The 21261-nt window shown below is 41.8% G+C and overlaps 1 protein-coding gene across 1 annotated transcript in view; it reads left to right on the top strand.

Annotated features, from left to right (window-relative positions):
- rnf213b (ring finger protein 213b) overlaps nt 1–21261 on the top strand; it is a 35228-nt gene that overhangs the window by 11327 nt on the left and 2640 nt on the right. Inside the window, exons 24-59 of the mRNA XM_030774850.1 lie at nt 196–4098; nt 4269–4405; nt 4555–4653; nt 5090–5208; nt 5402–5518; nt 5780–5829; nt 6029–6185; nt 6610–6745; nt 6923–7111; nt 7333–7466; nt 7835–8010; nt 8409–8612; nt 8868–9055; nt 9182–9302; nt 9522–9622; nt 10027–10209; nt 10515–10660; nt 10936–11035; nt 11220–11331; nt 11607–11850; nt 12185–12357; nt 13157–13285; nt 13479–13574; nt 13893–14126; nt 14500–14581; nt 14718–14752; nt 14982–15233; nt 15653–15818; nt 16426–16517; nt 17625–17873; nt 18055–18187; nt 18588–18668; nt 18863–19043; nt 19238–19439; nt 20477–20554; nt 20913–21110. Coding sequence (XP_030630710.1) covers nt 196–4098; nt 4269–4405; nt 4555–4653; nt 5090–5208; nt 5402–5518; nt 5780–5829; nt 6029–6185; nt 6610–6745; nt 6923–7111; nt 7333–7466; nt 7835–8010; nt 8409–8612; nt 8868–9055; nt 9182–9302; nt 9522–9622; nt 10027–10209; nt 10515–10660; nt 10936–11035; nt 11220–11331; nt 11607–11850; nt 12185–12357; nt 13157–13285; nt 13479–13574; nt 13893–14126; nt 14500–14581; nt 14718–14752; nt 14982–15233; nt 15653–15818; nt 16426–16517; nt 17625–17873; nt 18055–18187; nt 18588–18668; nt 18863–19043; nt 19238–19439; nt 20477–20554; nt 20913–21110 — 8997 coding nt within the window. The remainder of the gene's footprint in view (nt 1–195; nt 4099–4268; nt 4406–4554; nt 4654–5089; nt 5209–5401; nt 5519–5779; nt 5830–6028; nt 6186–6609; nt 6746–6922; nt 7112–7332; nt 7467–7834; nt 8011–8408; nt 8613–8867; nt 9056–9181; nt 9303–9521; nt 9623–10026; nt 10210–10514; nt 10661–10935; nt 11036–11219; nt 11332–11606; nt 11851–12184; nt 12358–13156; nt 13286–13478; nt 13575–13892; nt 14127–14499; nt 14582–14717; nt 14753–14981; nt 15234–15652; nt 15819–16425; nt 16518–17624; nt 17874–18054; nt 18188–18587; nt 18669–18862; nt 19044–19237; nt 19440–20476; nt 20555–20912; nt 21111–21261) is intronic.

The raw sequence follows: 21261 nt of genomic DNA, 5'->3' as shown, positions 1-21261 counted from the left end.
CTGTTAAAAAAATAACAAATCACCCACTGCCTGAAACCATTTGCTTAGCAAAACTGTAGTGCAGTGTTTAGTCCTGTCATTTATTTGTATAAAACATTGAAATTAAATGTATATTGACAAGCTTACGCACAACACTGAAAATACATAATGGTTTAGTAAGTGCATTTGTTAATGTAACCTTTTACGCGTTTTCAGGCAAAACAAGGACTTCTTCATGCATTACCTACAATCTTCTGCAGACCTCCAAAGGAAGTCAAATATTTGGAGCTCACGTTTAGGAAAAAGAAATACACATCCTTAGATCCACTGATGGATAAACAAGAGTTTGAAAGCGAAAGCATTCAGAGACCTTATCAGTACTTAAGAAGGTTCATCATAGGCGAAAACCTGGATCGTTTCAAGTACCACACTGGTTCCAAAGAAGGTGATCCTGTTGACTGTCTCCATCATCTTTTGTCAAACTGTGGACTGAAGGACCCATCATGGGCTGAGCTGAAGCACTTTACTTGGTTTCTGAACCTACAGCTGAAAGACTGTGAGAACTCATTGTTCTGTGATGCTGACTTTTTGGCAGACCAGTTAAGGGGCTTCAAAGACTTCATCGTAAAATTTATGATTCTGATGGCGCGGGATTTTGCATCACCCTCCATGGACATCTCTGATCAGAGTCCCGCTCTCATTCGAGAGGCTGATGAGGAGGATGATCTTTTGTCCCGTCTCACTATTCGGAAAAAATGGGAGAATGAGTCACATCCGTACATTTTCTTCAATGCAGACCATGTTTCCATGTCTTTCCTGGGATTTCATGTAATGAGAGGTCATGCTGGAACCTTCGATGCTGTTGATCCACAAAGCAACAAGATGTTGTTCAGAAATGTAATGTCAGCTGAGCTCTTTGAAGGACTTGAACGACAAAGAATTTCTCTACGTGAGGACTTTGATAGTTTGCCTAGAGAGGACAAGATCCAGAGGATTTCATTTGTTGTTGGTGCTAAGAAGGGATGTGTGAAAGGGCAGTTTGATCCAGATCCGACATATGAACTCACAGCTGACAATGTGATGAAAATGCTGGCCATACACATGAGATTTCGATGTGAGATTCCAGTCATCATCATGGGAGAAACTGGCTGTGGGAAGACCAGGCTGGTTCGTTTTCTCTGTGATTTGCAAAGGGAGGGCAGAAATGTGGAAAATATGAAACTGGTCAAAGTTCATGGAGGAACTACTGCTAATACGATTTACCAGAGGGTTAGGGAGGCAAAAGAACTGGCTGAGTACAACCGCCAAAAATACAAGCTGGATACCATCTTGTTTTTTGATGAAGCAAACACAACGGAAGCTATCTTTGCCATCAAAGAGGTGCTGTGTGACAAAACTGTGGAAGGATTTCCTTTAGGGACAAATACTGGCCTAAAAATTATTGCAGCCTGCAACCCGTACAGGAGACACACTCTTGAAATGGTGCAGCGTTTGGAGCAGGCTGGCTTAGGATACAGAGTGAAGGCAACAGAAACTGAGGATCGACTTGGTAATGTACCCATGAGACAACTAGTGTATCGTGTCCATCCCCTACCCCCAAGCATGATACCCCTTGTTTGGGACTTTGGGCAGTTGAGTAATGCAGCTGAACTGTCCTACATAAGGCAGATTGTACAGAAGCAGGCAAGAGAGCACAATTTGCCAAGGGAATATAATCGTGTAATTTCTGATGTTTTGGCAACCTCCCAAATGTTCATGCGCAGTCAAAAGAATGAATGCAGTTTTGTGAGTCTTAGGGATGTGGAAAGGGCAATGAGGGTGCTACTGTGGTTTTACCATCACCGTGACAACCTGTTCCCAGATTGCCAGGAACTTGACACAGTTCATATGACTTTGAAATGCTTAGCTCTTGCAGTGGGAGTTTGCTATTACCCATCACTGGTTTCCAAAGACCTGTACCTGATGGCCATAAGCCGATGCTTTCCAGAGCCATTTAACTCCCAGGAACGACTGGAGCATGAGATTTCCTCATGCCAAGACTTCTTCCTGGAAAATATTCAGACAAGAGAGACAATTGCCAAAAACTTGGCGCTCAAAGAAAACGTCTTTCTTATGGTGGTCTGCATTGAGTTAAGGATTCCTCTGTTTTTGGTGGGCAAGCCAGGAAGCTCTAAATCACTTGCCAAAACTGTTGTTGCTGATGCAATGCAACGCCAGGCCTCTCACGGTGACCTTTTCCGTAAACTCAAGGAGGTGCACATGGTGTCTTTTCAGTGCAGTCCTCATTCAAGTCCCGAAGGAATCATAGGAACTTTTCGGAACTGTGCCCGTTTCCAAAAGGATAAGAACATGGATGAGTATGTTTCCGTTGTGGTTTTGGATGAGATAGGGTTGGCAGAAGATTCTCCACAAATGCCACTAAAGACTCTGCACCCTCTTCTGGAAGATGGGTGCATTGACAATGAAAGGCCTGACCCACACATGAAAGTGGGATTTGTAGGAATCTCAAACTGGGCTCTGGACCCAGCAAAGATGAACAGAGGTATTTTTGTATCAAGGTGGGATCCCACAAAGGATGAATTAGTGGAGACGGCCAAAGGGATCTGCTCATCCTCCAATTCTGTTCTTTCCAGAATGAAACATTTCCTCCCAGGATTGGCAAAGGGCTTTTTGAACATTTGTGAAGAAGTTCAAAACCAATTCTTTGGACTTCGAGATTTCTACAGTTTGGTGAAAATGATTTTTGCTATTGTAAAAAACAATAGCAACAAGGAACCAAGTGACAGTGAGCTGGCAGAGGCAATATTGCGTAATTTCAGTGGGCAACCAGGGAACTTTGATCCACTCAAGTACTTCCGAGGCCTTTTTCAGAACCCTGGGGAAGTTTCCATACCCAGGACACTACAAATGGTTGAACAAAATCTTGACTGGCATGACAACAAGGAGAGTCGCTACCTCCTGTTGCTCACAACCAACAATGCTGCTCTTCACATAATCCAACAGCGCGTATTCAGTAAGGGAAGCTATGCACACCCTGAAATTGTCTTTGGATCAGGATTTCCCAAAGACCAAGAATATGCTCAAATCTGTCGTAATGTCAGTCGAGTCAAGACCTGCATGGAAACCGGCCGCATGGTTGTCCTCTTGAATCTACAGAATCTTTATGAAAGCTTATACGATGCCCTGAACCAGTACTACGTCTACTTTAGTGGACAGCAGTATGTTGACCTCGGTCTTGGCTCACACAGAGTGAAATGTCGTGTTCACAAGGACTTCAGACTGGTTGTGGTTGAGGATCAAGAGAGGGTCTACAAACAGTTTCCTGTACCTCTCATCAACAGGCTTGAGAAATACAGAGTAGACAGGAGCACAGATTTGACGTCTTGGCAGCACAGGGTCCTGGAAAAACTCGAAGAATGGGTACGACAGTTTAGCCAGCATCCAGGATCATCTACAGCAGATTTTGGCCTGTCTGATGTCTTTATTGGTTTTCACGGGGATGCTTGTGCTAGTGCCCTCTTGCAGGCTTTAGAGGAAAGAGAGCTGCAGACTCATAAGAAAGGTGAAAAATACAATAAAACTGAGGATGAAGATGTGTCTGCAGTCGAGACAATGACAGAAAACGAGACAGAGGTTCACAGAGAGAGAGAAGGCATGGATTTTCATGAAATGGAATCTGATGATGGGAGAGACAGGATTATACCCAAGAGCAGCACTCAACCAGAAGAGGACCAAAGAAGTATCCCCGAGGAGGCAGTTGAGGGGCATGTGTCTGTGGAAGGTACAGACAGTGATGAGAACTGTGAAGTCCCAGATTCAAACAACACCATCAGAGAGGATAGTGTTCCTGTGGAAATGGAGGCAGATCAAGATGTAATGGAGACAGTTGGCAGCAGCAACTCTGATAACATTGAGGAGGAAGTGTTTGAACGTGCCAAAAGCTATCTGCTAGGTTGTGCCACCCCTGACTCCATGCTGAGGCTTAAGTACTCAGACCTAGCAAACCAAGAGAAGGAAAGGTTACGGGAAATGTATTTCAACCAGCAGCACCATTGCTCCCTCAGAGACTTTTTAGACCACCACTTGAACAAGACCGAAGACTCCAGCAGGTTCATTGAGGTGAGATGTTCATTTTTATTAACTAAACACACATGGAATGAAGCCTTTCAGGAGTTACAAGGATGCGTCTCTATGTAAGATCTCAGTCTCTCATAAACAGCTGTGTTCAACAGTTTTTCTCAGAGTATAGGGCCAAATGTTCTAAATTTACCTTTGTGTGTCTCCACTAGATCACCACATTTTCCAGCCTACTCACTAAAGCAGATGAGCGAATCCTGGCTCAGGCTGTTGGCCTGTCCACTACGCGGTTTCTTCTTCTCTCACTGCACCAGTTTGACACAGAGGCCTCCTTCTGTGCCAAGATAAGGTATGCAGAAAAACATGTTTCACTCTCTTCTTTCTATTGATGCTGAAGAATCACTCTCCAGCAATGTCCTTACTTGGTGTCTAGTAGGCCCCAAACCTATCATCCCACAGTCAGTCCAAAGCTGTTCCTATTCCTTGTCTGTCTTTCAGAAACTTCTTGAAGGCCGCTGGTCTCTCTCTCCATATTCTGCTGATTCAGATGGACATTGAGGAATCTCAATGTAGTAATGAGCTCATAGCATCAGCAAAGTGAGTATCCCTGTACTAGTACATTTTGTCATTCCAGTGCAAAGTGCATATGTAATTTTAACCCTGTTTATACAAACAGTTTCATGGCTAGTTGGCTAGTTATTAAATGAAACAGTCCAGTAGTTACATGATGCTTAACCTGAAAGTTAAGAGGCCTCTGTTAAATACTTTTGCTAGTCTTTAAAAGCAAATATATATATTTGTTGACAATATTATGGTAGCTTGACATAACCTACCCATATCACATTCTCTACTCATCAGTTAGACTTGTTGGATTGACTATCTGTATTTGAATTAAGTTATATATTGTGTCGGTTACCCTAACACACCAAAATGTGTTGGGGAAACTAAGTTATAATACATAATAACAACACACTGTCACACAGTGTTTGTCTTTTCATAATTGTGATGGTTACATGTCCCACCCGGTTTTCAGGTACTGCACCATGAATGAACTGATCTCAGCAGGGTCGGTTGAGCTCAACTGTTACGTTGTGTTTATAACCAAATTGTCCAGGATTGCAAGTGGTGGTCATTATATTGGCTTTCAAGGAGGTGAGTAAAAAAAAAAAGCCAAAAGCATTTGTAATAAAAAGATCATCTGTTGTTATGTTTTGCTTGTACAAATTTGTGTGTGTGTGTGTGTGGGTGTGGGGGGGGGGGGGGTTTGTTCATTTGTTTTCCATTTTCCTCAATTTATTTATTTTTTCCAGATTCAGTAATTCTGTTGGTTCATGTTTCCTGTTAGGTGTGTGGCTTTCAGTCCACATCGATGACCTCAGAGACAGTGAGGACATGAGTTTGGACCTTTCTGCATTCTGTGGAACCCCTTTTAGCAAGCTCCTGTCCCAGCCTGCACAATTAGGTAGAACACCAGTACTGCTACAATAATCAGATAGGTTCTCTAATGGACAGCACCACTGATGGACCGTATGGGCACATATCAAATATGTAGCAGATACTCAGTATACTGACACATATTTAACTTCCAGCTGCATAGTGGAACGTAATGTAGATATTATGTTTAGATGTTGTAGTTTGTCTGTAGGTGTTTCCTTGAAGTAAAAAAAATATTCCTGTGCTATCCTGTTACATGCCTTATAATTGTCATGGCCTTTAACTGTAGAGGTAATGGACACTGAGGATACTGCAATATCTGCTCCTGAAGGCCAGCGGGTAATTTTCTCATCATCATCATCATCATCATCATCATCATCTTTATTATGAATTCCTGTTGTGAATTGTTGAAGAGATTCTCAGCAGATATGAATGTACAGTGTTGTTAACTGAACTTGTGATTATTATTATTTTTAATCTGCAATGCTTGGTGCATGTACATGTGCACTCTATGTGTGTGTGTGTGTGTGGTTTACAGGGAAGGTCAACACACCTGGACAGTTTGTCCCTTGTGAGATCCTGTATTCAGAAAGCAGTGGCTCTGTTGAGGGACCCAGACAAGGTGGCCCCTAGGAGCATGGAGCGCATACGCATACTTTTTGTCCTTTTGGGGGATGGTCTTGGTCGAACAGGAGGTGAGTTAAGTGTCTACTTCAGTGATGCTCCACTACAGTCCTGGGTATTGTCAGTTTTTGCAGCAGATCCACATAGTTACAAGCTTGATGATGAACAGATGAACTGAATGAAATGTATTCACTGTTGGCTTCAACATAAAATTCCAGTTCTCTGCAATGCAGATATTTTTTTAGGCTTCACTTAAATCCTTAATGTTTCAAATATAGTAAACTGTACCTGACTTGCCTCGATTTGATTTTATTCGACTCAATTCAGTTCATTGTTCACAAAATGCATCTCATCATAGACATTGTCACAAAGCAGCAAGTGCTGGATCTACATGAGGCTTAAGGACCCATAACTTAAAATGAGTTTTAAGAAATATTTTTTACTTATGGCTTGGCAAGTATACTCGGACTAAATTTACTCACTGTCTGTCATCAGCACATTTTCAGGAGGCGTTGCTAAGCAGGCTGGTGGCTGCCTTAGTGCTGAAGGAGGAGCAGATGTTTGATCCAGGGGACTGGGTGAATAGGGAGGCAAAGAAATGTCAGGCACTACAAGAGGGTGGCACGCTCAGGTGCTAATGTGAACCAACCACCAACTCAAAACTTAAGCTATGGAATATGAATGCATTATAGGTTGTTTAGTTAAGTATTGTAAATGTATCTACATTGGCATCATTGTCTAATTTGTCTAATCACTTATTCACGTCACTTCACTTATTAATCTCAAAACATTTACTTCTGTAATGCAGACACACACTGTGGCGTTGCTTACAATCCACACTGATGCCGGTTCTGGCCTGGATCCTAGAGGCTCTGGACCGGTGCAGTAATTTGGATCTGCTGTGCTCTGCCGGGCTAAGCGAGGGCCTGGTTGGGTTTTGGTTGGATGTCTTTAAAGACAAGCAGTTACTGGATGTGGCAGTGCCTCATAACTCAGGGTATTTTCCAATGACTATATCAAGTTTAACCCTGTTTTCAATGAAAGTACGCATATTTTCCCTACAATCTGTTTCTCTCTTTATGCTATTATTCTGTACCCTTAACTGGAGTTTCAGGTTCAAAGTTGTTGGTTTTCTCAGTATGTTTATGATAGCAGGGAGTACTAGAGCATAATCAATTGTCAAAAGCTGAAAGTGGTCTGATGTTGAACTTTTGGCAGTGTGTCAGAGCAGGAGATAAATGTGCAGCACCACCTGTGGGTGGGAGAGGAAGCACGCCCATGTGCTGCCCCCTTCAGTTGGCTTGTCAGAATGTTCTGCTTGAGGCTATGGGAAGAGTCAGAGTTTGTACCAGGTAAAATGCCTATTACAGAACTACTGAATATTTATTGATTTTCGTGATATTCGTTCAGTTTCAAGTCTATATTTTTATTAGCTTTGAAATAACTGGGATGGTGGATATATTTTTTTGTCTATTTTAATTAGTTTCTTTTGATGCTAAATAGATGTCCTCATTGTGAAAACTATATATTCATATTTAAGAGTGACAACAAGAGAGTTTCAAAGAGTTTTTGTTACTTTAAAAAAACTGCCATGACACATGTACCACCTTATCAAGAGGGTGTCATTATCCTGAAATTAACATGGAGAAAAGGTCATAAGAAAGGAAGGTCATTCAGTTTGGAACGGTATCATGTTTTTTTCTTGTATGAATTCTGTCAGGCACTCAGGACAGCAGCACAGAGAGGGTTCGGCAGTTTATGAGTACAGTGTCAGCCAGCAGGCTTGGGAACCACATGAAGAAACTGACTGATCAAGATCGACTGGAACTGGGCCGACGCTATCTGTCTGACTTTGTGCTGCTTTCCTTCAAAATAACATGTGAGAAGCAAAACTGGGTGAGAATTCAATACCACAAACTTTCATACACCACCTGTTTTACCTTTATCATAGAATGGGTAGGTACAATTCACTCCAAGATCTCACCTTTCTAGTATATTCTATTTTTCTAGTATATTCTATTTTTCCCTCTATTATTCTATTTTGTTTTATGGGAGATGTGGAAATGCACGATGACAATCCATTTTTTTAAGTTGGCCAACAGCACATTCTTAAACTTCAGAGTTGTTTTGAAAGTCTAGAAATTGTACACATCAAGCTGATTCCATATACTTCTTACCAGGAGATATCAAGAGAAAATGATGAGCGCAAGAAATCTTTACAGACAGTGTTTAGATTATTGTTTTGTTTTAGTTTTTTAAATTTGATTTTCCTGTAATTTTTGCCTTTGTTCCAGGTTTTCACCACAGCTGTGATTAGCTGTGTCTCAGAGCTCCAGCAGGCCATGAATGTGACCCCTGACCTTTCTCCAGCATGGATTCTGGCTGCTATTCATCACTATGCACCCAGACTGGATACACTCACACACATTCTTCAGCTTCAGTCTCATGTGATCCCCATGATTCTAGAACAGCGCTCACAGACTCAGCCTCCTGAACTGGTAAACTATTAGGTGTATGATTGTATCTTTTTGTTGATTAAAGATTAACTTTTAAGGCTAATATCTAGATCTTGAAGGATCTTGAATTTAAGGTGAGGATCTAGTTTTGCAAGCAGTATGAATTCAGAAATGCAGCAAAAACTAGCTGTGGAGAGTCATCTGTCTGTAACACAAACCCTGTCACTGGGCTTAACTCTGAGTGTGTATATACTGTACGTGTAGCGATGGGCTTTGTTCTGTTTTGCTGCATGGCAGCGAGAAGATATTTTAGCCCTTGGGATCTGTGTGGAAGAGACACAGCTCTTACCTCTGACCTCACCTCAAGAGTGCCAGTCTTTCCTGAAGAGAGTGGAACTCCTGCAGCCCTGTTTAGGAAGAGTGCTTGGTCATAATTACAGCACCCTCTGCAGTCCTGGCTGTCTCAAGAGCTTAAAAACCATAAAGTAAGAATTTTGAACACTTGACAAAAAGTTGATTGTTTGGAAATTAAGAAAAAGAAAATCACTCACACTCTTCAAAATCTAAATGACCAATGGACCCTGTGTAAAAGTTCTTGTTTTGGTTTTCAGGGGTATATGGAGTGGATTGCTGGTCATAGCTGCATTCATAGAGCATGTAATGACCGGAGTGAAGCAGAGTGAGGTTAAGTTGGAGGCCTTGACTCTGAAACATTGTAACCAGCTAAAGAAGGTCAGTTACACTTCTGCTGTGCAGTGCATAACATTAAATCAAAGTGAACTGCTATTTTGAAATAAGTGAAAACGAAAAGGGCAATGTTTATAAATCCAAAGGAAAATGATTGCCATGGAGGCTATGTCTTGATGTAATTGCAACTTTGAAAATCTTTGTTGCACTGCATTGTTTGGAGAAATACCTTTTAAATACCAGTGTGATCTTTGTGTTTCTCAGCTGATGGAGGAATCACCTGACCTGAAGAGCAAAGAAGCCCTGGAACAGCTGATTCGCATTCTCAATGACTATCATGACGAATCGATAAGCCGAGAGCTGCGGTACTGCCCCCTCTTACAGACAGTCCCGTCACAAAAAATATCCAGTCAATAAGTACATCTTCTTTAGCTCACTTTTTTTTTAATTTATGACCATGAAAACATGCTACTGTGTCTTGAGGGAATAAATTAATGTGATGAAGTGATTTGAAGAGCAGTTTATCCAGTCTATGATCTCTTAGTTATGGTTGCATGGTCTCAGTCAGGCCAATTCAGCAGGCCGTGACCTTCAAACAATTTTGAATTTGTTCCAGTAACCAGACTTCTCTGTCAGCACTTCTACATTCTTACGGTTTTTATGAGAAGTGAACGTGTTAACTTGTGTTTGAAAGTTTCTGTGCCTATTAGACTGAACCACTGTTCATGCAGCTCTTTGCCTGTTTTACTGTTTTTCTCTGTGTGCTCAGGTTTGGTGTAAAGTGTGAGGTGTGCCTGTCAGACTTTTCTAAGCCATGCATGCTGCCCTGTGAGCATGTGTTCTGTACGGCCTGCCTCCGGAGGAGCCTCCAGAGGCCTGAGACACACTGCTGCCCCAAATGCAGGACTGTGCTGCCTCCTGACTTCCAGCCCTCTGTCTCACCTGCTGTCCTGTAAGCTGAATGCAATATTACTTACCTCTGATGGTTTCTGATAACCATCTTGATTAAGACACGCCAGAGATGTTTGAAATGATTTTCAAGGGTCTCAGTTAAAAAACAAACTAACAAACAAAAAACCCACAGAAACAGTGACTGATGTCAACCATCTCCTATAGAGTAAGTCTTGAATGGAAAGTCTTTACAACCTCATGTGGGTTAGGCTTGGAGTAGTTCTATTCCACATTCGGCTGATTACTGTACCTAAAACAGCCTATTAAATATGCAACATTCTGCAAGAGCTTGTACTTTTCCCCCAGGTCAGCGCTGGCACAGCATGGTGAGGTAAAGAGGAGGTGTAACTCCTTCTTCCTGGAGGTGGTGTCTCACTTCTGCCTGTCTGAGGGTCAGAGCCTACAGGAGGAGGCTGTGGAGCTGCTCTTCTCCCTCCTCATCTCAGCACAGGGTACAGGCACAATCCAGTCACAAGGAGACAGTCACAAGGAGACAGAACACATAGCTCAGAACACAGTGGAGCACAGTGGAAAAACTGACATAAAGCATATTTAACATATAGTTCTTATAGTAACATGCTGGAAAATATGCAAGCATGATTTAGCAGCTACAATATTGCCTGACTACACTGTACATGGTAAATGTGGTTAGTTCTCTGAACTCTGATCAAAAGCCGTAATTGTTTAGGTTGTGATAGTGAGTAATGTACATGATGTGTGTTTGTAGGGGGGGTGTATAAAACCAGAGAGCTTACTCCATTCCTGGAGTGTGTGGACCAGAGCCCTGTTGTGCGGTCTGTACTGCCCAAACTTCTACTTCAGCACAGGTATCAGTCCATTTGACCCGGTGCAAAATGAACAGACATTCTGTTCTACTTTCACAAAAGTTACTATTATTATCATTATTATTATTGTTGTTATTGCTGTTGTTGTTGTTGTTGTTGTTTGTAGTTGTATTGCTCTTTAATACTATATGAAGTATAATGCTGAAAACAAGTTATCGTCTATAAGCTTTAAGCAGGTGAAAGGACACATTCAGGATTACCTACAGAGCCTGGAGAAACATGTTCTTGACCAGGAGGACCGAACTGAACTCTACCTACTGTTTGTTAACTGTTTCCAGGCAAGCCCAGACACCATGTCATTTGGACTATTTCAGGACACCTCTATGTCCTGTGTGTTACATATTAAGCTTATCTTCTATCTGAGGGGAGAGTTCTGATGTTCGAAGTCATACAGTCCTGACCTTTCCATAAGAACTACTCATTAATATTACTAGTACCACAGTGTTTTATACTCTTTTCAGTCTTGTTTTTTCTAACTGTATCTCCAATGGATTGTGTGTGTGTATGTGTGTGTGTGTGTGTGTGTGTGTGTGTGTGTGTGTGTGGATGACAGGATTCTCTGCACTGTGGTGTTGAGAGTGGGTCTCCAGAAGCTGGAAAACCCCAGAAGCGTGTGCAAGAGGATATCAGCTTCCTTAGCCGATTTGCCCGTAAACAAACCCCATCCATAAACCAAGAGCCAGCAGAATTCCTCCTGTGCATTGCACGGCTGAAAACGTGCCTGTCCACTGCTGCCAGTCTAATACATAGAGTTAACAGTCAGACACACGGTAAGTGCCTCAGGTGGTGGATTATGGGTAGTGTAAATAAATGTACAAACACTACTCATCTGTTAAACATGCCTCTCAAAACCTGCACTTCTAATTCTAACACGTGCGCGCGCACACACACACACACACACACACACACACACATATATATATTTAATATATACCAGTTCATCTGGTTGTGGAGTTTGCAAGCTGTCTAACAATTCAGCAGCAGAGTTGTGTTGTTTATCACAAACAAAAATATTAACAACTAGCTTATTTGTGTGCATTTGTGTGTATAGGGATGTTGCTTTTAAAATAACATTGAGCATTGCATTTCTGTGTGACACAGACATCTCAGATCAGGCAGGTGTGGTTACAGCATCGGAATATCTGGGGCAGGTGAAAGCAGTGTTTGAGTACAGTGCAAATGACTGGCACAGAGTTTACCTCCTCAGAGCCCTGAATAAACAGGCTGGCACCCAGTGTGTGCAGGCCCTGATCAGCAGCACCTCTTTCGCATGGATCTTCCCCAAAGAGGTCATCCGCTTCCAGGTAAGATCGGCTAATATCATGAGGGATGTTGGATTCCAGTGATTTTCCCCTCTTCCTGATCCATAGTCACTGTTTCATCCCCTTTGTCCTAAGACCCTACCAGTCTTATGCCCTTTACTCATATGCTCTCTCCTGAAACACCAATACCAGGCCTCAACTCAACTTTTCCAACACTTGACATTTTCTGTTTTTAATTTTTTTTTAATTAAATATATTTTTTAAATTAAATTCAAATTATTGTTTAAGTAATGTTTTTAAAATTTAATAATTTTGCATTTTTATTTCCTGTTTTGTTTGTTGTGGGCATGTAAAGCCCTTTGAGACTTTAAACAGTGATATTAGGCTCTGAATAAACTTGAAACTTTAAATCATGCTCTAGTGAGATCTGTGTTCAGGTCCTTATACAGGAAAAATTTTGTCTCTTTGACCAAAATTGTCTGCCATCTAGGTTATCCATTATCTTGAAAAATCTTCCAGAGGCTTACAAATCTTCCTTTTAAGTAGATCCACAACATCCACATTCACAAGTGTAAAATGCCCCTGCCCCGCATCTACCCCCCGCCCCCTACAAAAAATGACAAACTACGCCAAAAACATTGCTAAAATTCTAGTGCCATTTTCCAATATCTTGAATTTATTATAAATCTATTAGCTGCTATCAGTATGAAAGAAATGTATTTTAACTTCAATAAAGGCCTGATAAATAGGTCAGTTATTATACCATTTCTGTGAACTGCTCAGTAAAGGAATGTAAAAGATGATGGGATATATTTACAGTGACCTTTTGTTGGTTCTGCAGAAACTGATACCAGGTGAAGTGGACCGGTTCCTGTGCTGTGGTCCTGTTTATACGGCCCTCAGGAATGCAATTGGACAGGTCCTCCTGGAGAAGAGGACAGATGCTCTGAAAACAGCCCTGCAGGTCAGAGTCTGGGCTAATGTGTCAAACCATCACACATGAATCTCTCTCTCTCTTTCTCTCTCTCTCTGTCCCTTTTCCACACAAACACAAACACACACACTCCCACACATACACACACATGCACGCACATACATACACAGAGAATCTGAGAATCATTGGAACTAATGGAATTTTAACTCTGGTTTGTGTTCTGTTTTAGAATGCTGGTGACTCTGGAACCATTCTGCTGCCTCTAGCCTTATTCAGACAGATCACCTGTCGCCTTGTGTCTAGTGACCAGCATCTAGAACCTCAGGTGAGAGCCAGTGTTCTACTGGATTTTCAGCATTTCAGCATCTCGCAGTAGAAAGGTGTTTTGCTTCACTTCTGCCATTTCCCTCATAAATGAGCCAAAAATGATGCTCTATGTTAACTCGGTAAATTTGTACATGAGCTCACATGAGAAACAAATGTCTAACCTACTGAATTTTCAGTATCCAAGTCTAAGCCTCATTATTTTTTTAATGCATCTTCCATGCGTTTTAAAGTAATAAGTGTAGTTATTACCTCTTTTTACCATTGAATCTCTTCTCCTCTTTACTGATAAGTGTGTTTCTTTTCCTTCTTGTGACAGGACACCAAGATCCTGGAAGACTTCCTGAAAAAACATGTTAAGGGAGATCTTTGTATTGCTCTGTTGTCCAATCGGATTGGAGGTCTGGAGTCCCACCTACGGATCAGCGGCAGCATGACGGCACAGCGACGCATCCTGCTTGAGCTCCTGCTGCATGCTAGCTCTGTTTTCTACAGTGAGCACAGACTCCTGTTAGAGCTACAGCGCATAGCCACCCAACCTCACAGCATGAGGGTGAGAGACACTGTCCACTTTCCATTAGTGACACACATCTGCGTGTGTGTGTGTGTGTGTGTGTGTGTGTGTAGGGTCAGATATATTTGGTCTTCTGTATTCTGTTCTTCGAACATTCATTCTGGCACTCAGTGACTGTCACATTTTCTTCTTCTGGAATTGTCAGCCTGTCATTTTCACTGATGCCTGTGAAAAATCATTTCCCTTCCTCATGACTTAAAGCACGACAAAAGTAGTTATATCCTTCAATAGCTAGCAAGGGCAGCCAAAAGATACAAAACAACCTAAAAGACAAATGCACTGAGAAAAAGATGTATGTGAGACTCTAGTGTGTATGGTTTTACCAGTCCCTCTGCTGTTCTGTATTACCCAGGGGGCTTTCCTGCCAACAATGCCCGACGACCACAGCAGTGAGGCTCAGCAGTGGCTAACGGAACGTCGTCTGACAAGATACAGTGAGTGCTTTTGCCAAAAACTCGCAGCTTGTACTAATAATTGAAACGCTTTGTAGTAAATGTTTAGCCAGTCATTATTATCTGTGAGTTCAAAACATTTCTTTGTGCAAGTCTGATCCTCTCATTTCTGTTTCAGAATGCCCCAATGGACATATATGTTTTGTTGGAGAGGTAAGAAAACACAGAAAATGCTAGAACAGCATTGTTATTATTGTATTGTGGCAGGGGCTTTTAATAAGCTATGATTGAGAAAATTCACTGTTTCTTTTACTGTCTTGATGTATCACTTGTTGCTGTGAGTGCTTTTTTTTGCATAACATCTCCCATTGCAATATTTGATGTGATATAGGTAGTTCCCTCTAATTTGTCTTAAAACTGTTTTTCTGTGTTATTGTGTCAGTGTGGAAAAACAATGGAGGAATCTACTTGCCCAGACTGTAAAGCCCCTATTGGAGGTTTAAACCACAGACCGGTGCACGGCTTCACTCAAGTCATGGGTAACATAGGTGATCAGACACGACCTGGACACATATTGGGAGATGCCCGTCGGAGAACGGAGGCCCCGAACAGACAGTTGTCTCTCGCCCAGTCCTCTGTCCTCCGCCTCCTCACCCACCTGGCCATGCTTCAGGGAACCATTCACAACCTGCAGGCAAGATGTCTCCAAAGCCCTCAACCTTTATCACAAAATGTTTATACAAGACTTCTTCATGAACTGTAATGCTTCTTCTCTACTGGCTTTCATAGAGTATTATTATTTCAGAGGTCTTTAGTCTTTAAACATAAATCAACCTCAAACATTAAAATTAGGTTATAAATTACATTACAAATTTACAGTTAATTGTGCCAAAGCACAGTACTTGAACCTGAAAGAAAAGAGCTTGTCGGTTAAATGGTAGGGAGAAGTGAAGTGAAAGTCTAGTGAAATTCATTCGTGTGCGTGAAAAGATAACCTGGGAAGACCCAGTTATGACATCCAGAGCACTGGAGCAAAGACGCTGCTTTTATTCTTGAACAGTGAAATAACATTTTTGTAAAAGATGAAGTTTGGGTTATTTGGAATCCTTGCAGGTAATCCGTGAAATGATCCAACCAGACGTTCTAGATGTGCAGGAGTTTCTGTTGAGACATCTGGAAAAGGACATGGAGGCTCTGATGAAGACCCTGAATTGTAATGTGGATGAAACAGCCACCATCATTCACCTGATCCTCAGTTCCTCCACTGGGTTTACTGCAGGTTAGAGTCAGAGTAGATCACCACAGTTTTCCCTGTGAATGTAAATCCTCATGATGTAGAACTCCTCTTAGGCTAACCAAACACAGTCTGACACAGGAGATGATTTCAGGTCTGTTTTTTCTTTAAGTTAGAAGGACAGTTGTCTATGCAGGTGCTTTTAAAAGACAAAACTCTCTAGGTTTTCTTTTTTAGAACTACTTTTGGCCATTAACTACATTTTGGCTCAGAGATGATCTGGAACAGCAATGGATCTGAACCCTCTTTTACATGAAGGGACAGTGTGAACAAAAAGTGAAATTCTTTTTCTGTTCTTCACCTCCTGGTCCCATAAGAGTAGAGAGTTTTTGTCTTCAGGAGCACTACATGTGAAGTCACATCCAGTCTAAAATTCATACGGTTTCTGTAATGAAACTTACAGAAATGTACTTATTACACTCGTTTATGTGATGTTCTATCTCCGCCAATAAGTGGTATGATATTCGCTAGCGCTAACATTAAACAGCATCCTCATATAAACCTCCTCCAAAAATAATTTACTTTCAACTGTAGATTTACAGTTACATAAAATGGTCGTAACTAAAATGATGATATTTTTGTCAAATAAAAGGTCGTGGGCAGAGAGCGGATCTGAGCTCTCGGCAGTCCAGAGAACAATGGGAAAAGCTGATCAGTGATTCTCTCCTGAATCCTGTCATCAAGGTTAGCACATCCACACTGCATAACTGTATAAACAAATGCACTGCACAACTGTAAATACATCCACACTGCACAACTGTATAAACAAATGCACTGCACAACTGTAAATACATCCACACTGCACAACTGTATAAACAAATGCACTGCACAACAGTAAATAAAAACACACTGCACAACTATAAATACAAATACACTGCTCAACGGTATAAACAAACACACTGCACAACTGTAAATACAAACACACTGCGAAACTGGATCCAGACACACTGCACAACTGTATATACAAACACACTGCAAAACTATAAATACAAATACACTGCTCAATGGTATAAACAAACACACTGCACAACTGTAAATAAAAACACACTGCGAAACTGGATCCAGACACACTGCACAACTGTATATACAAACACACTGAACAACTGTATAAACCAATGCACAACTGTATATACAAACACTGTACAAATGTATATACAAACACTGCACAATTATATATATACAAATGCATAGCAGAGGTATAAATACAGCTACAATGCACAATTGTATAGACAAGCACACTTAACAACTGTATATATAAACACACTGCACAGCTGTATTTACAAACACACTACAACTGTATATACAGACACATTGCACAACTGTATATACAAACGCACTGCACAACTGTATATACAAATTCACTGCACAACTGTATATACAAACGCACTGCACAACTGTATATACAAACGCACTGCACAACTGTATATACAAACACACTGCACAACTGTATATACAAATGCACTGCACAACTGTATATACAAATGCACTGCACAACTTTATATACAAGCACACTGTACAAATGTATACACAAACACTGCACAACGATATATACAAATGTACAGCACAAGTATAAATACAGCTACAATGCACACGTATAACTGTATATACAAGCACACTACACAACTGTATATACAGACATACCACATGACTGCACAAGTTTCTATACAGAGACAGACTCACAATACCAAAAGTAAAATAATCACTCTTAATTTTCAGTTTAAACCTTCAGAGCAGTGTTCAGAGCTTCAGTTTGACCACAGGTGAGGCAGTGACCTGCATTTCTCTTTGTAGGATCTGCAAAATAAGCTGACCAGAGCACAGGAAATGATCAGAGCAGATGATCGGCTGACTGATAGCCCCCTGATGAAACTCCTCCACACGGATCCCCGACCCACCATACCCCTCCCATCTGACTGTCCCACTCACCAGTCGACCTTCTGGAATGTTCCAGACACTCTCACTGTGGAGCGTCTCTCCCAGACTATAGACCAAAACCAGAAAGGGAAGTCAGCCTCTCTGCTCTCGCTGTTCCTAAAGAAGGTGATTACAACCACATGCTTGTGCTGTTGTTTTATGTTTAACATCAGCAGAAGACGTTTTATCTGTCAGTTAATTTGTGCAAAAGCACCCTGATTTGACACATGTACATTACAATATGATTCTACCCCCCTGGATTTTTCTCTCTGTAACATCTGTGATGTCTCTCTCTTTGTCTGTGCAGGTGCAGGGTGTGCGATTCCTGGCTCACTTGCCTGAGCTGGCCTCACTGCAGGCCGACCTCACAAAACTTGTGCCTCCTAACACAGACACGGCCACACAGACTATTGCCACAGTATTGCAGAGTATTCCTGCAGGTCAGCCTTTACTCATAAATGATATGAATTGATTCATTGTTTTATCTCCACCAGTCTTCACCAGTCTCACTGATGATTCAGAGTCTGTGTTACTTAAGCTTTGTTACTTTGGGAAGGATTGTCTGCTTCCAAGGTCTGTCCTGTGTTGTGACAAACATTGCCTAAGGTGAACAGTTTCTCTCTTTTGGCCAAATTGGCATTGCTGCTTGTCCTAATGAACTCAGGAAAGCTGACAGTGGCTAAATGATCTGATAATCTGTTCAACACCTCATACAAAGTCAGAGGAGCTTTTTTCCCTCCCTCATCTCATAAAAATGGTTATGTTCTAAGATCCAAAAAATAGGACTTAGTGAGATGATATAGGGTTGATTGTGAGTAATGTCGTTGCCTCTCTGTGTAGGCCAGCAGAGGAGGGTTCTGCAGGAGAGAGTGAGAATCTTCATTGACGTATGGAATCATCTCCGCATGGAGGTGGCCAGCTGTGAGTATACAGTCACACAGATCAGACTAACTCCTCAAATAACTCTGTTTCTTGATATGCATTCTGTTATGCCTTCAGTATATAATTTGACAATTGTGTGTGTGTCTGCCTGTGTGTCCCCGCGCACATGTGTATGTGTGCATGCATGTGTGCGTGTGTGCCTGTGTGTGTGTGTGTGTGTGTGTTTGAAACAGCTGATTTGGGGGTAGATATTGAACTGTGTCAGAAGGAGGTGACAGTGGACAGTTCAGGGCAGTACTTGTCTCTGAGTCAGCGTGGACCAGGCTCTTGTCTCCTCGTACTCATTGAATTCCTGTCTCAAACTCACAACAGCCTTATTCGAGAAGCCAGGAAGTTCAGCAAACAAGAAGACAGGTAAGTGTGTGTGTGTGTGTGTGTGTGTGTGTGTGTGTGTGTGTGTCTGTGTGCCTGTGTGCCTGTGTATGTATGTGTCTGTGTGTGTACGTCTGCCAGTGCAGGATGTGTGCAGCTGTTTAAATATCTGAACTTTTCAGAGTGCTCACTCAGAAGGAATTATGGAACCCCTATAATTCTGCATTGTTTTGTAGTGAGTACAGCTTACCAGTGGGGGCACTGTCTGAGAGTCAGCTGGTGCTGTGTCACCCAGAGAGAGAGCTGCTGCCCCTAGTGTTGGCTCACTGTCATTACACCCTGGAGAAAGGAAAGCAGACACACAGCAGCTACGACCTGCAGGCAGTCCAAAGAGAGCTCTACCGTCGCTTCCTTGCAGGCAAACCAATCATTAAAGCAGTGAGTGAATTACTTACATCTACTGTTTTTTGGCATCTACCTGTGTTCTCTATTCACAGACACATGGCCATCATAAAGCCTTGATTTTATATAGAAAATATATATAATATATGGATATGAACTGTGAGACCACATCTTGTGCATCATCTTATCAGAAAGGGAAGTTCACACATTTGAAAGATGACCACCTGTGGTCATTGCGAATCACAGAGTGGGATGGAAGGACAAAAAAAAGTGACTGAAGAAAGCTTAATATAGTCTTTGTACAGTTACAATCACAGTTTTGTTTGACTGGCAGCACATTGTTGTTGTTGTTTTTTTCTTTTTGGAGGGGGGTGTGGTCTTGAGAAAGAGGCACTAGAGAGGAGAGATTGGGTTAGAGATGTTCAATTACGTGCCACGTGCTACATGCAGAGAGATTCTAGCTCACAAGGAGAGAGATGAGTCGAGTTCTTGAAGAAGGAGATGGGAGAACACGTAGTGACAGAACTACAGGGCCCCTGGATGAGGGAGAGTAGAGTGAGTGGGCCGAGGTGCAAGGACAGACCATCATGTGTAAATAGACAGGCCCTTTAGGCAAGAACCAAGGTCTGAAATTAAATATCTGTTTCTACAGCCAGCCAGTAGTTGGAGTGCGTGGGCACAACAGAAACTTTCGCCAGAAACTGAAAAGCTGTGCAAATGCTGCAGCTGTGTATCTTGGTGAAACCATTTATCAGCTGAATTTAGTTTGTTCTGTAATAGAGGTGCCCAGCTCAGGCACTTGGGTTCAGGACTCCCTTGACTTGCTTAACAACCACTTTATCTCTCTGACTGGCTTAGGAGTGTACTGTTTCACTGGTACAAATCAGCCTCAGAGCTGAAGTTGAGAAGCAGGTCCTTGACAACCAAATTTGATCACCCTTAATCCATAAATACAATTTTCTGACCTCTGTAATATGATTATATGCACACCCTACTCACATGCTCTCAATACTGCTAACCTGAAACAATGACCCTGTGCACATGAGACTGTTGAACATTTTCTTCACCTGCAGGACAAGGACAAGTATTTGATTCGTCATCACCAGGATTTCTCTATAGTCTTGGCAGAGGTCATAGCCAAGATACCACAGGTAAAATTCATATGTTCCTGAATGAATAGTCAATCAACAGTTCATCTAAACACCAGTGACAAAAACACATTATTTTACCAGTTCATAAATCAGGACTGTGTTAAAATCCCAAATCATTTTAAGGCTTTGTTTAATGGCCAAGTTCTTTGGTGCTTTGCTTTAAAAAGATTTTTAGAAAGGATTTTGTGGTCACACAATATTGCACTTTAAGCTGCTGTCACTCAGATTAAATACTAATGACACACTAAAGTTGAGAAAATACAGGTCAATAAACTGAGTAGTTTGTCTGTCGTAGCTTCTGCTGGAAACTCTTTCTTATTTGAGTCTGTTTTCTTTTCTTTCATTCGTCTGTGAACAGGAGCCATTGAAAGGCTCAGTGCGTAGTGCCATGCGGACGGTCCTACGTTCGTTCACAGACGTTTGTGACGCTGTTTTTGTGGTGGAGATCGGCTTGCGTCTCCTGGGCAAAACTGGAGGTGACCCTAGCACTCCATTCCTTATCTACCTCAGAGATGGGCTTGAAATGAAACAGCAGATCTCAGGCAATGTGGCCAAGGTGAGATTTTCCACACTCCTGCTGCCTCTCTGTAACACTCCCATCAGCAAAGGAGGTGCTGCAAGAGGAGGTGCTGTTTAACAGAAGCACCGGAGTATCCTGTATTCAGTGTGGCCCTGCATGTTCAGCATTAACACACTTCAGTGGTTAG

The sequence above is a fragment of the Chanos chanos genome, chromosome 5 (genome assembly GCF_902362185.1).
Source record: "Chanos chanos chromosome 5, fChaCha1.1, whole genome shotgun sequence".
NCBI classification, from domain to species: Eukaryota; Metazoa; Chordata; class Actinopteri; order Gonorynchiformes; family Chanidae; genus Chanos; species Chanos chanos.
Note: the sequence above shows the minus strand (reverse complement) of the source record. Positions and strands in the feature narration are given on the sequence as shown.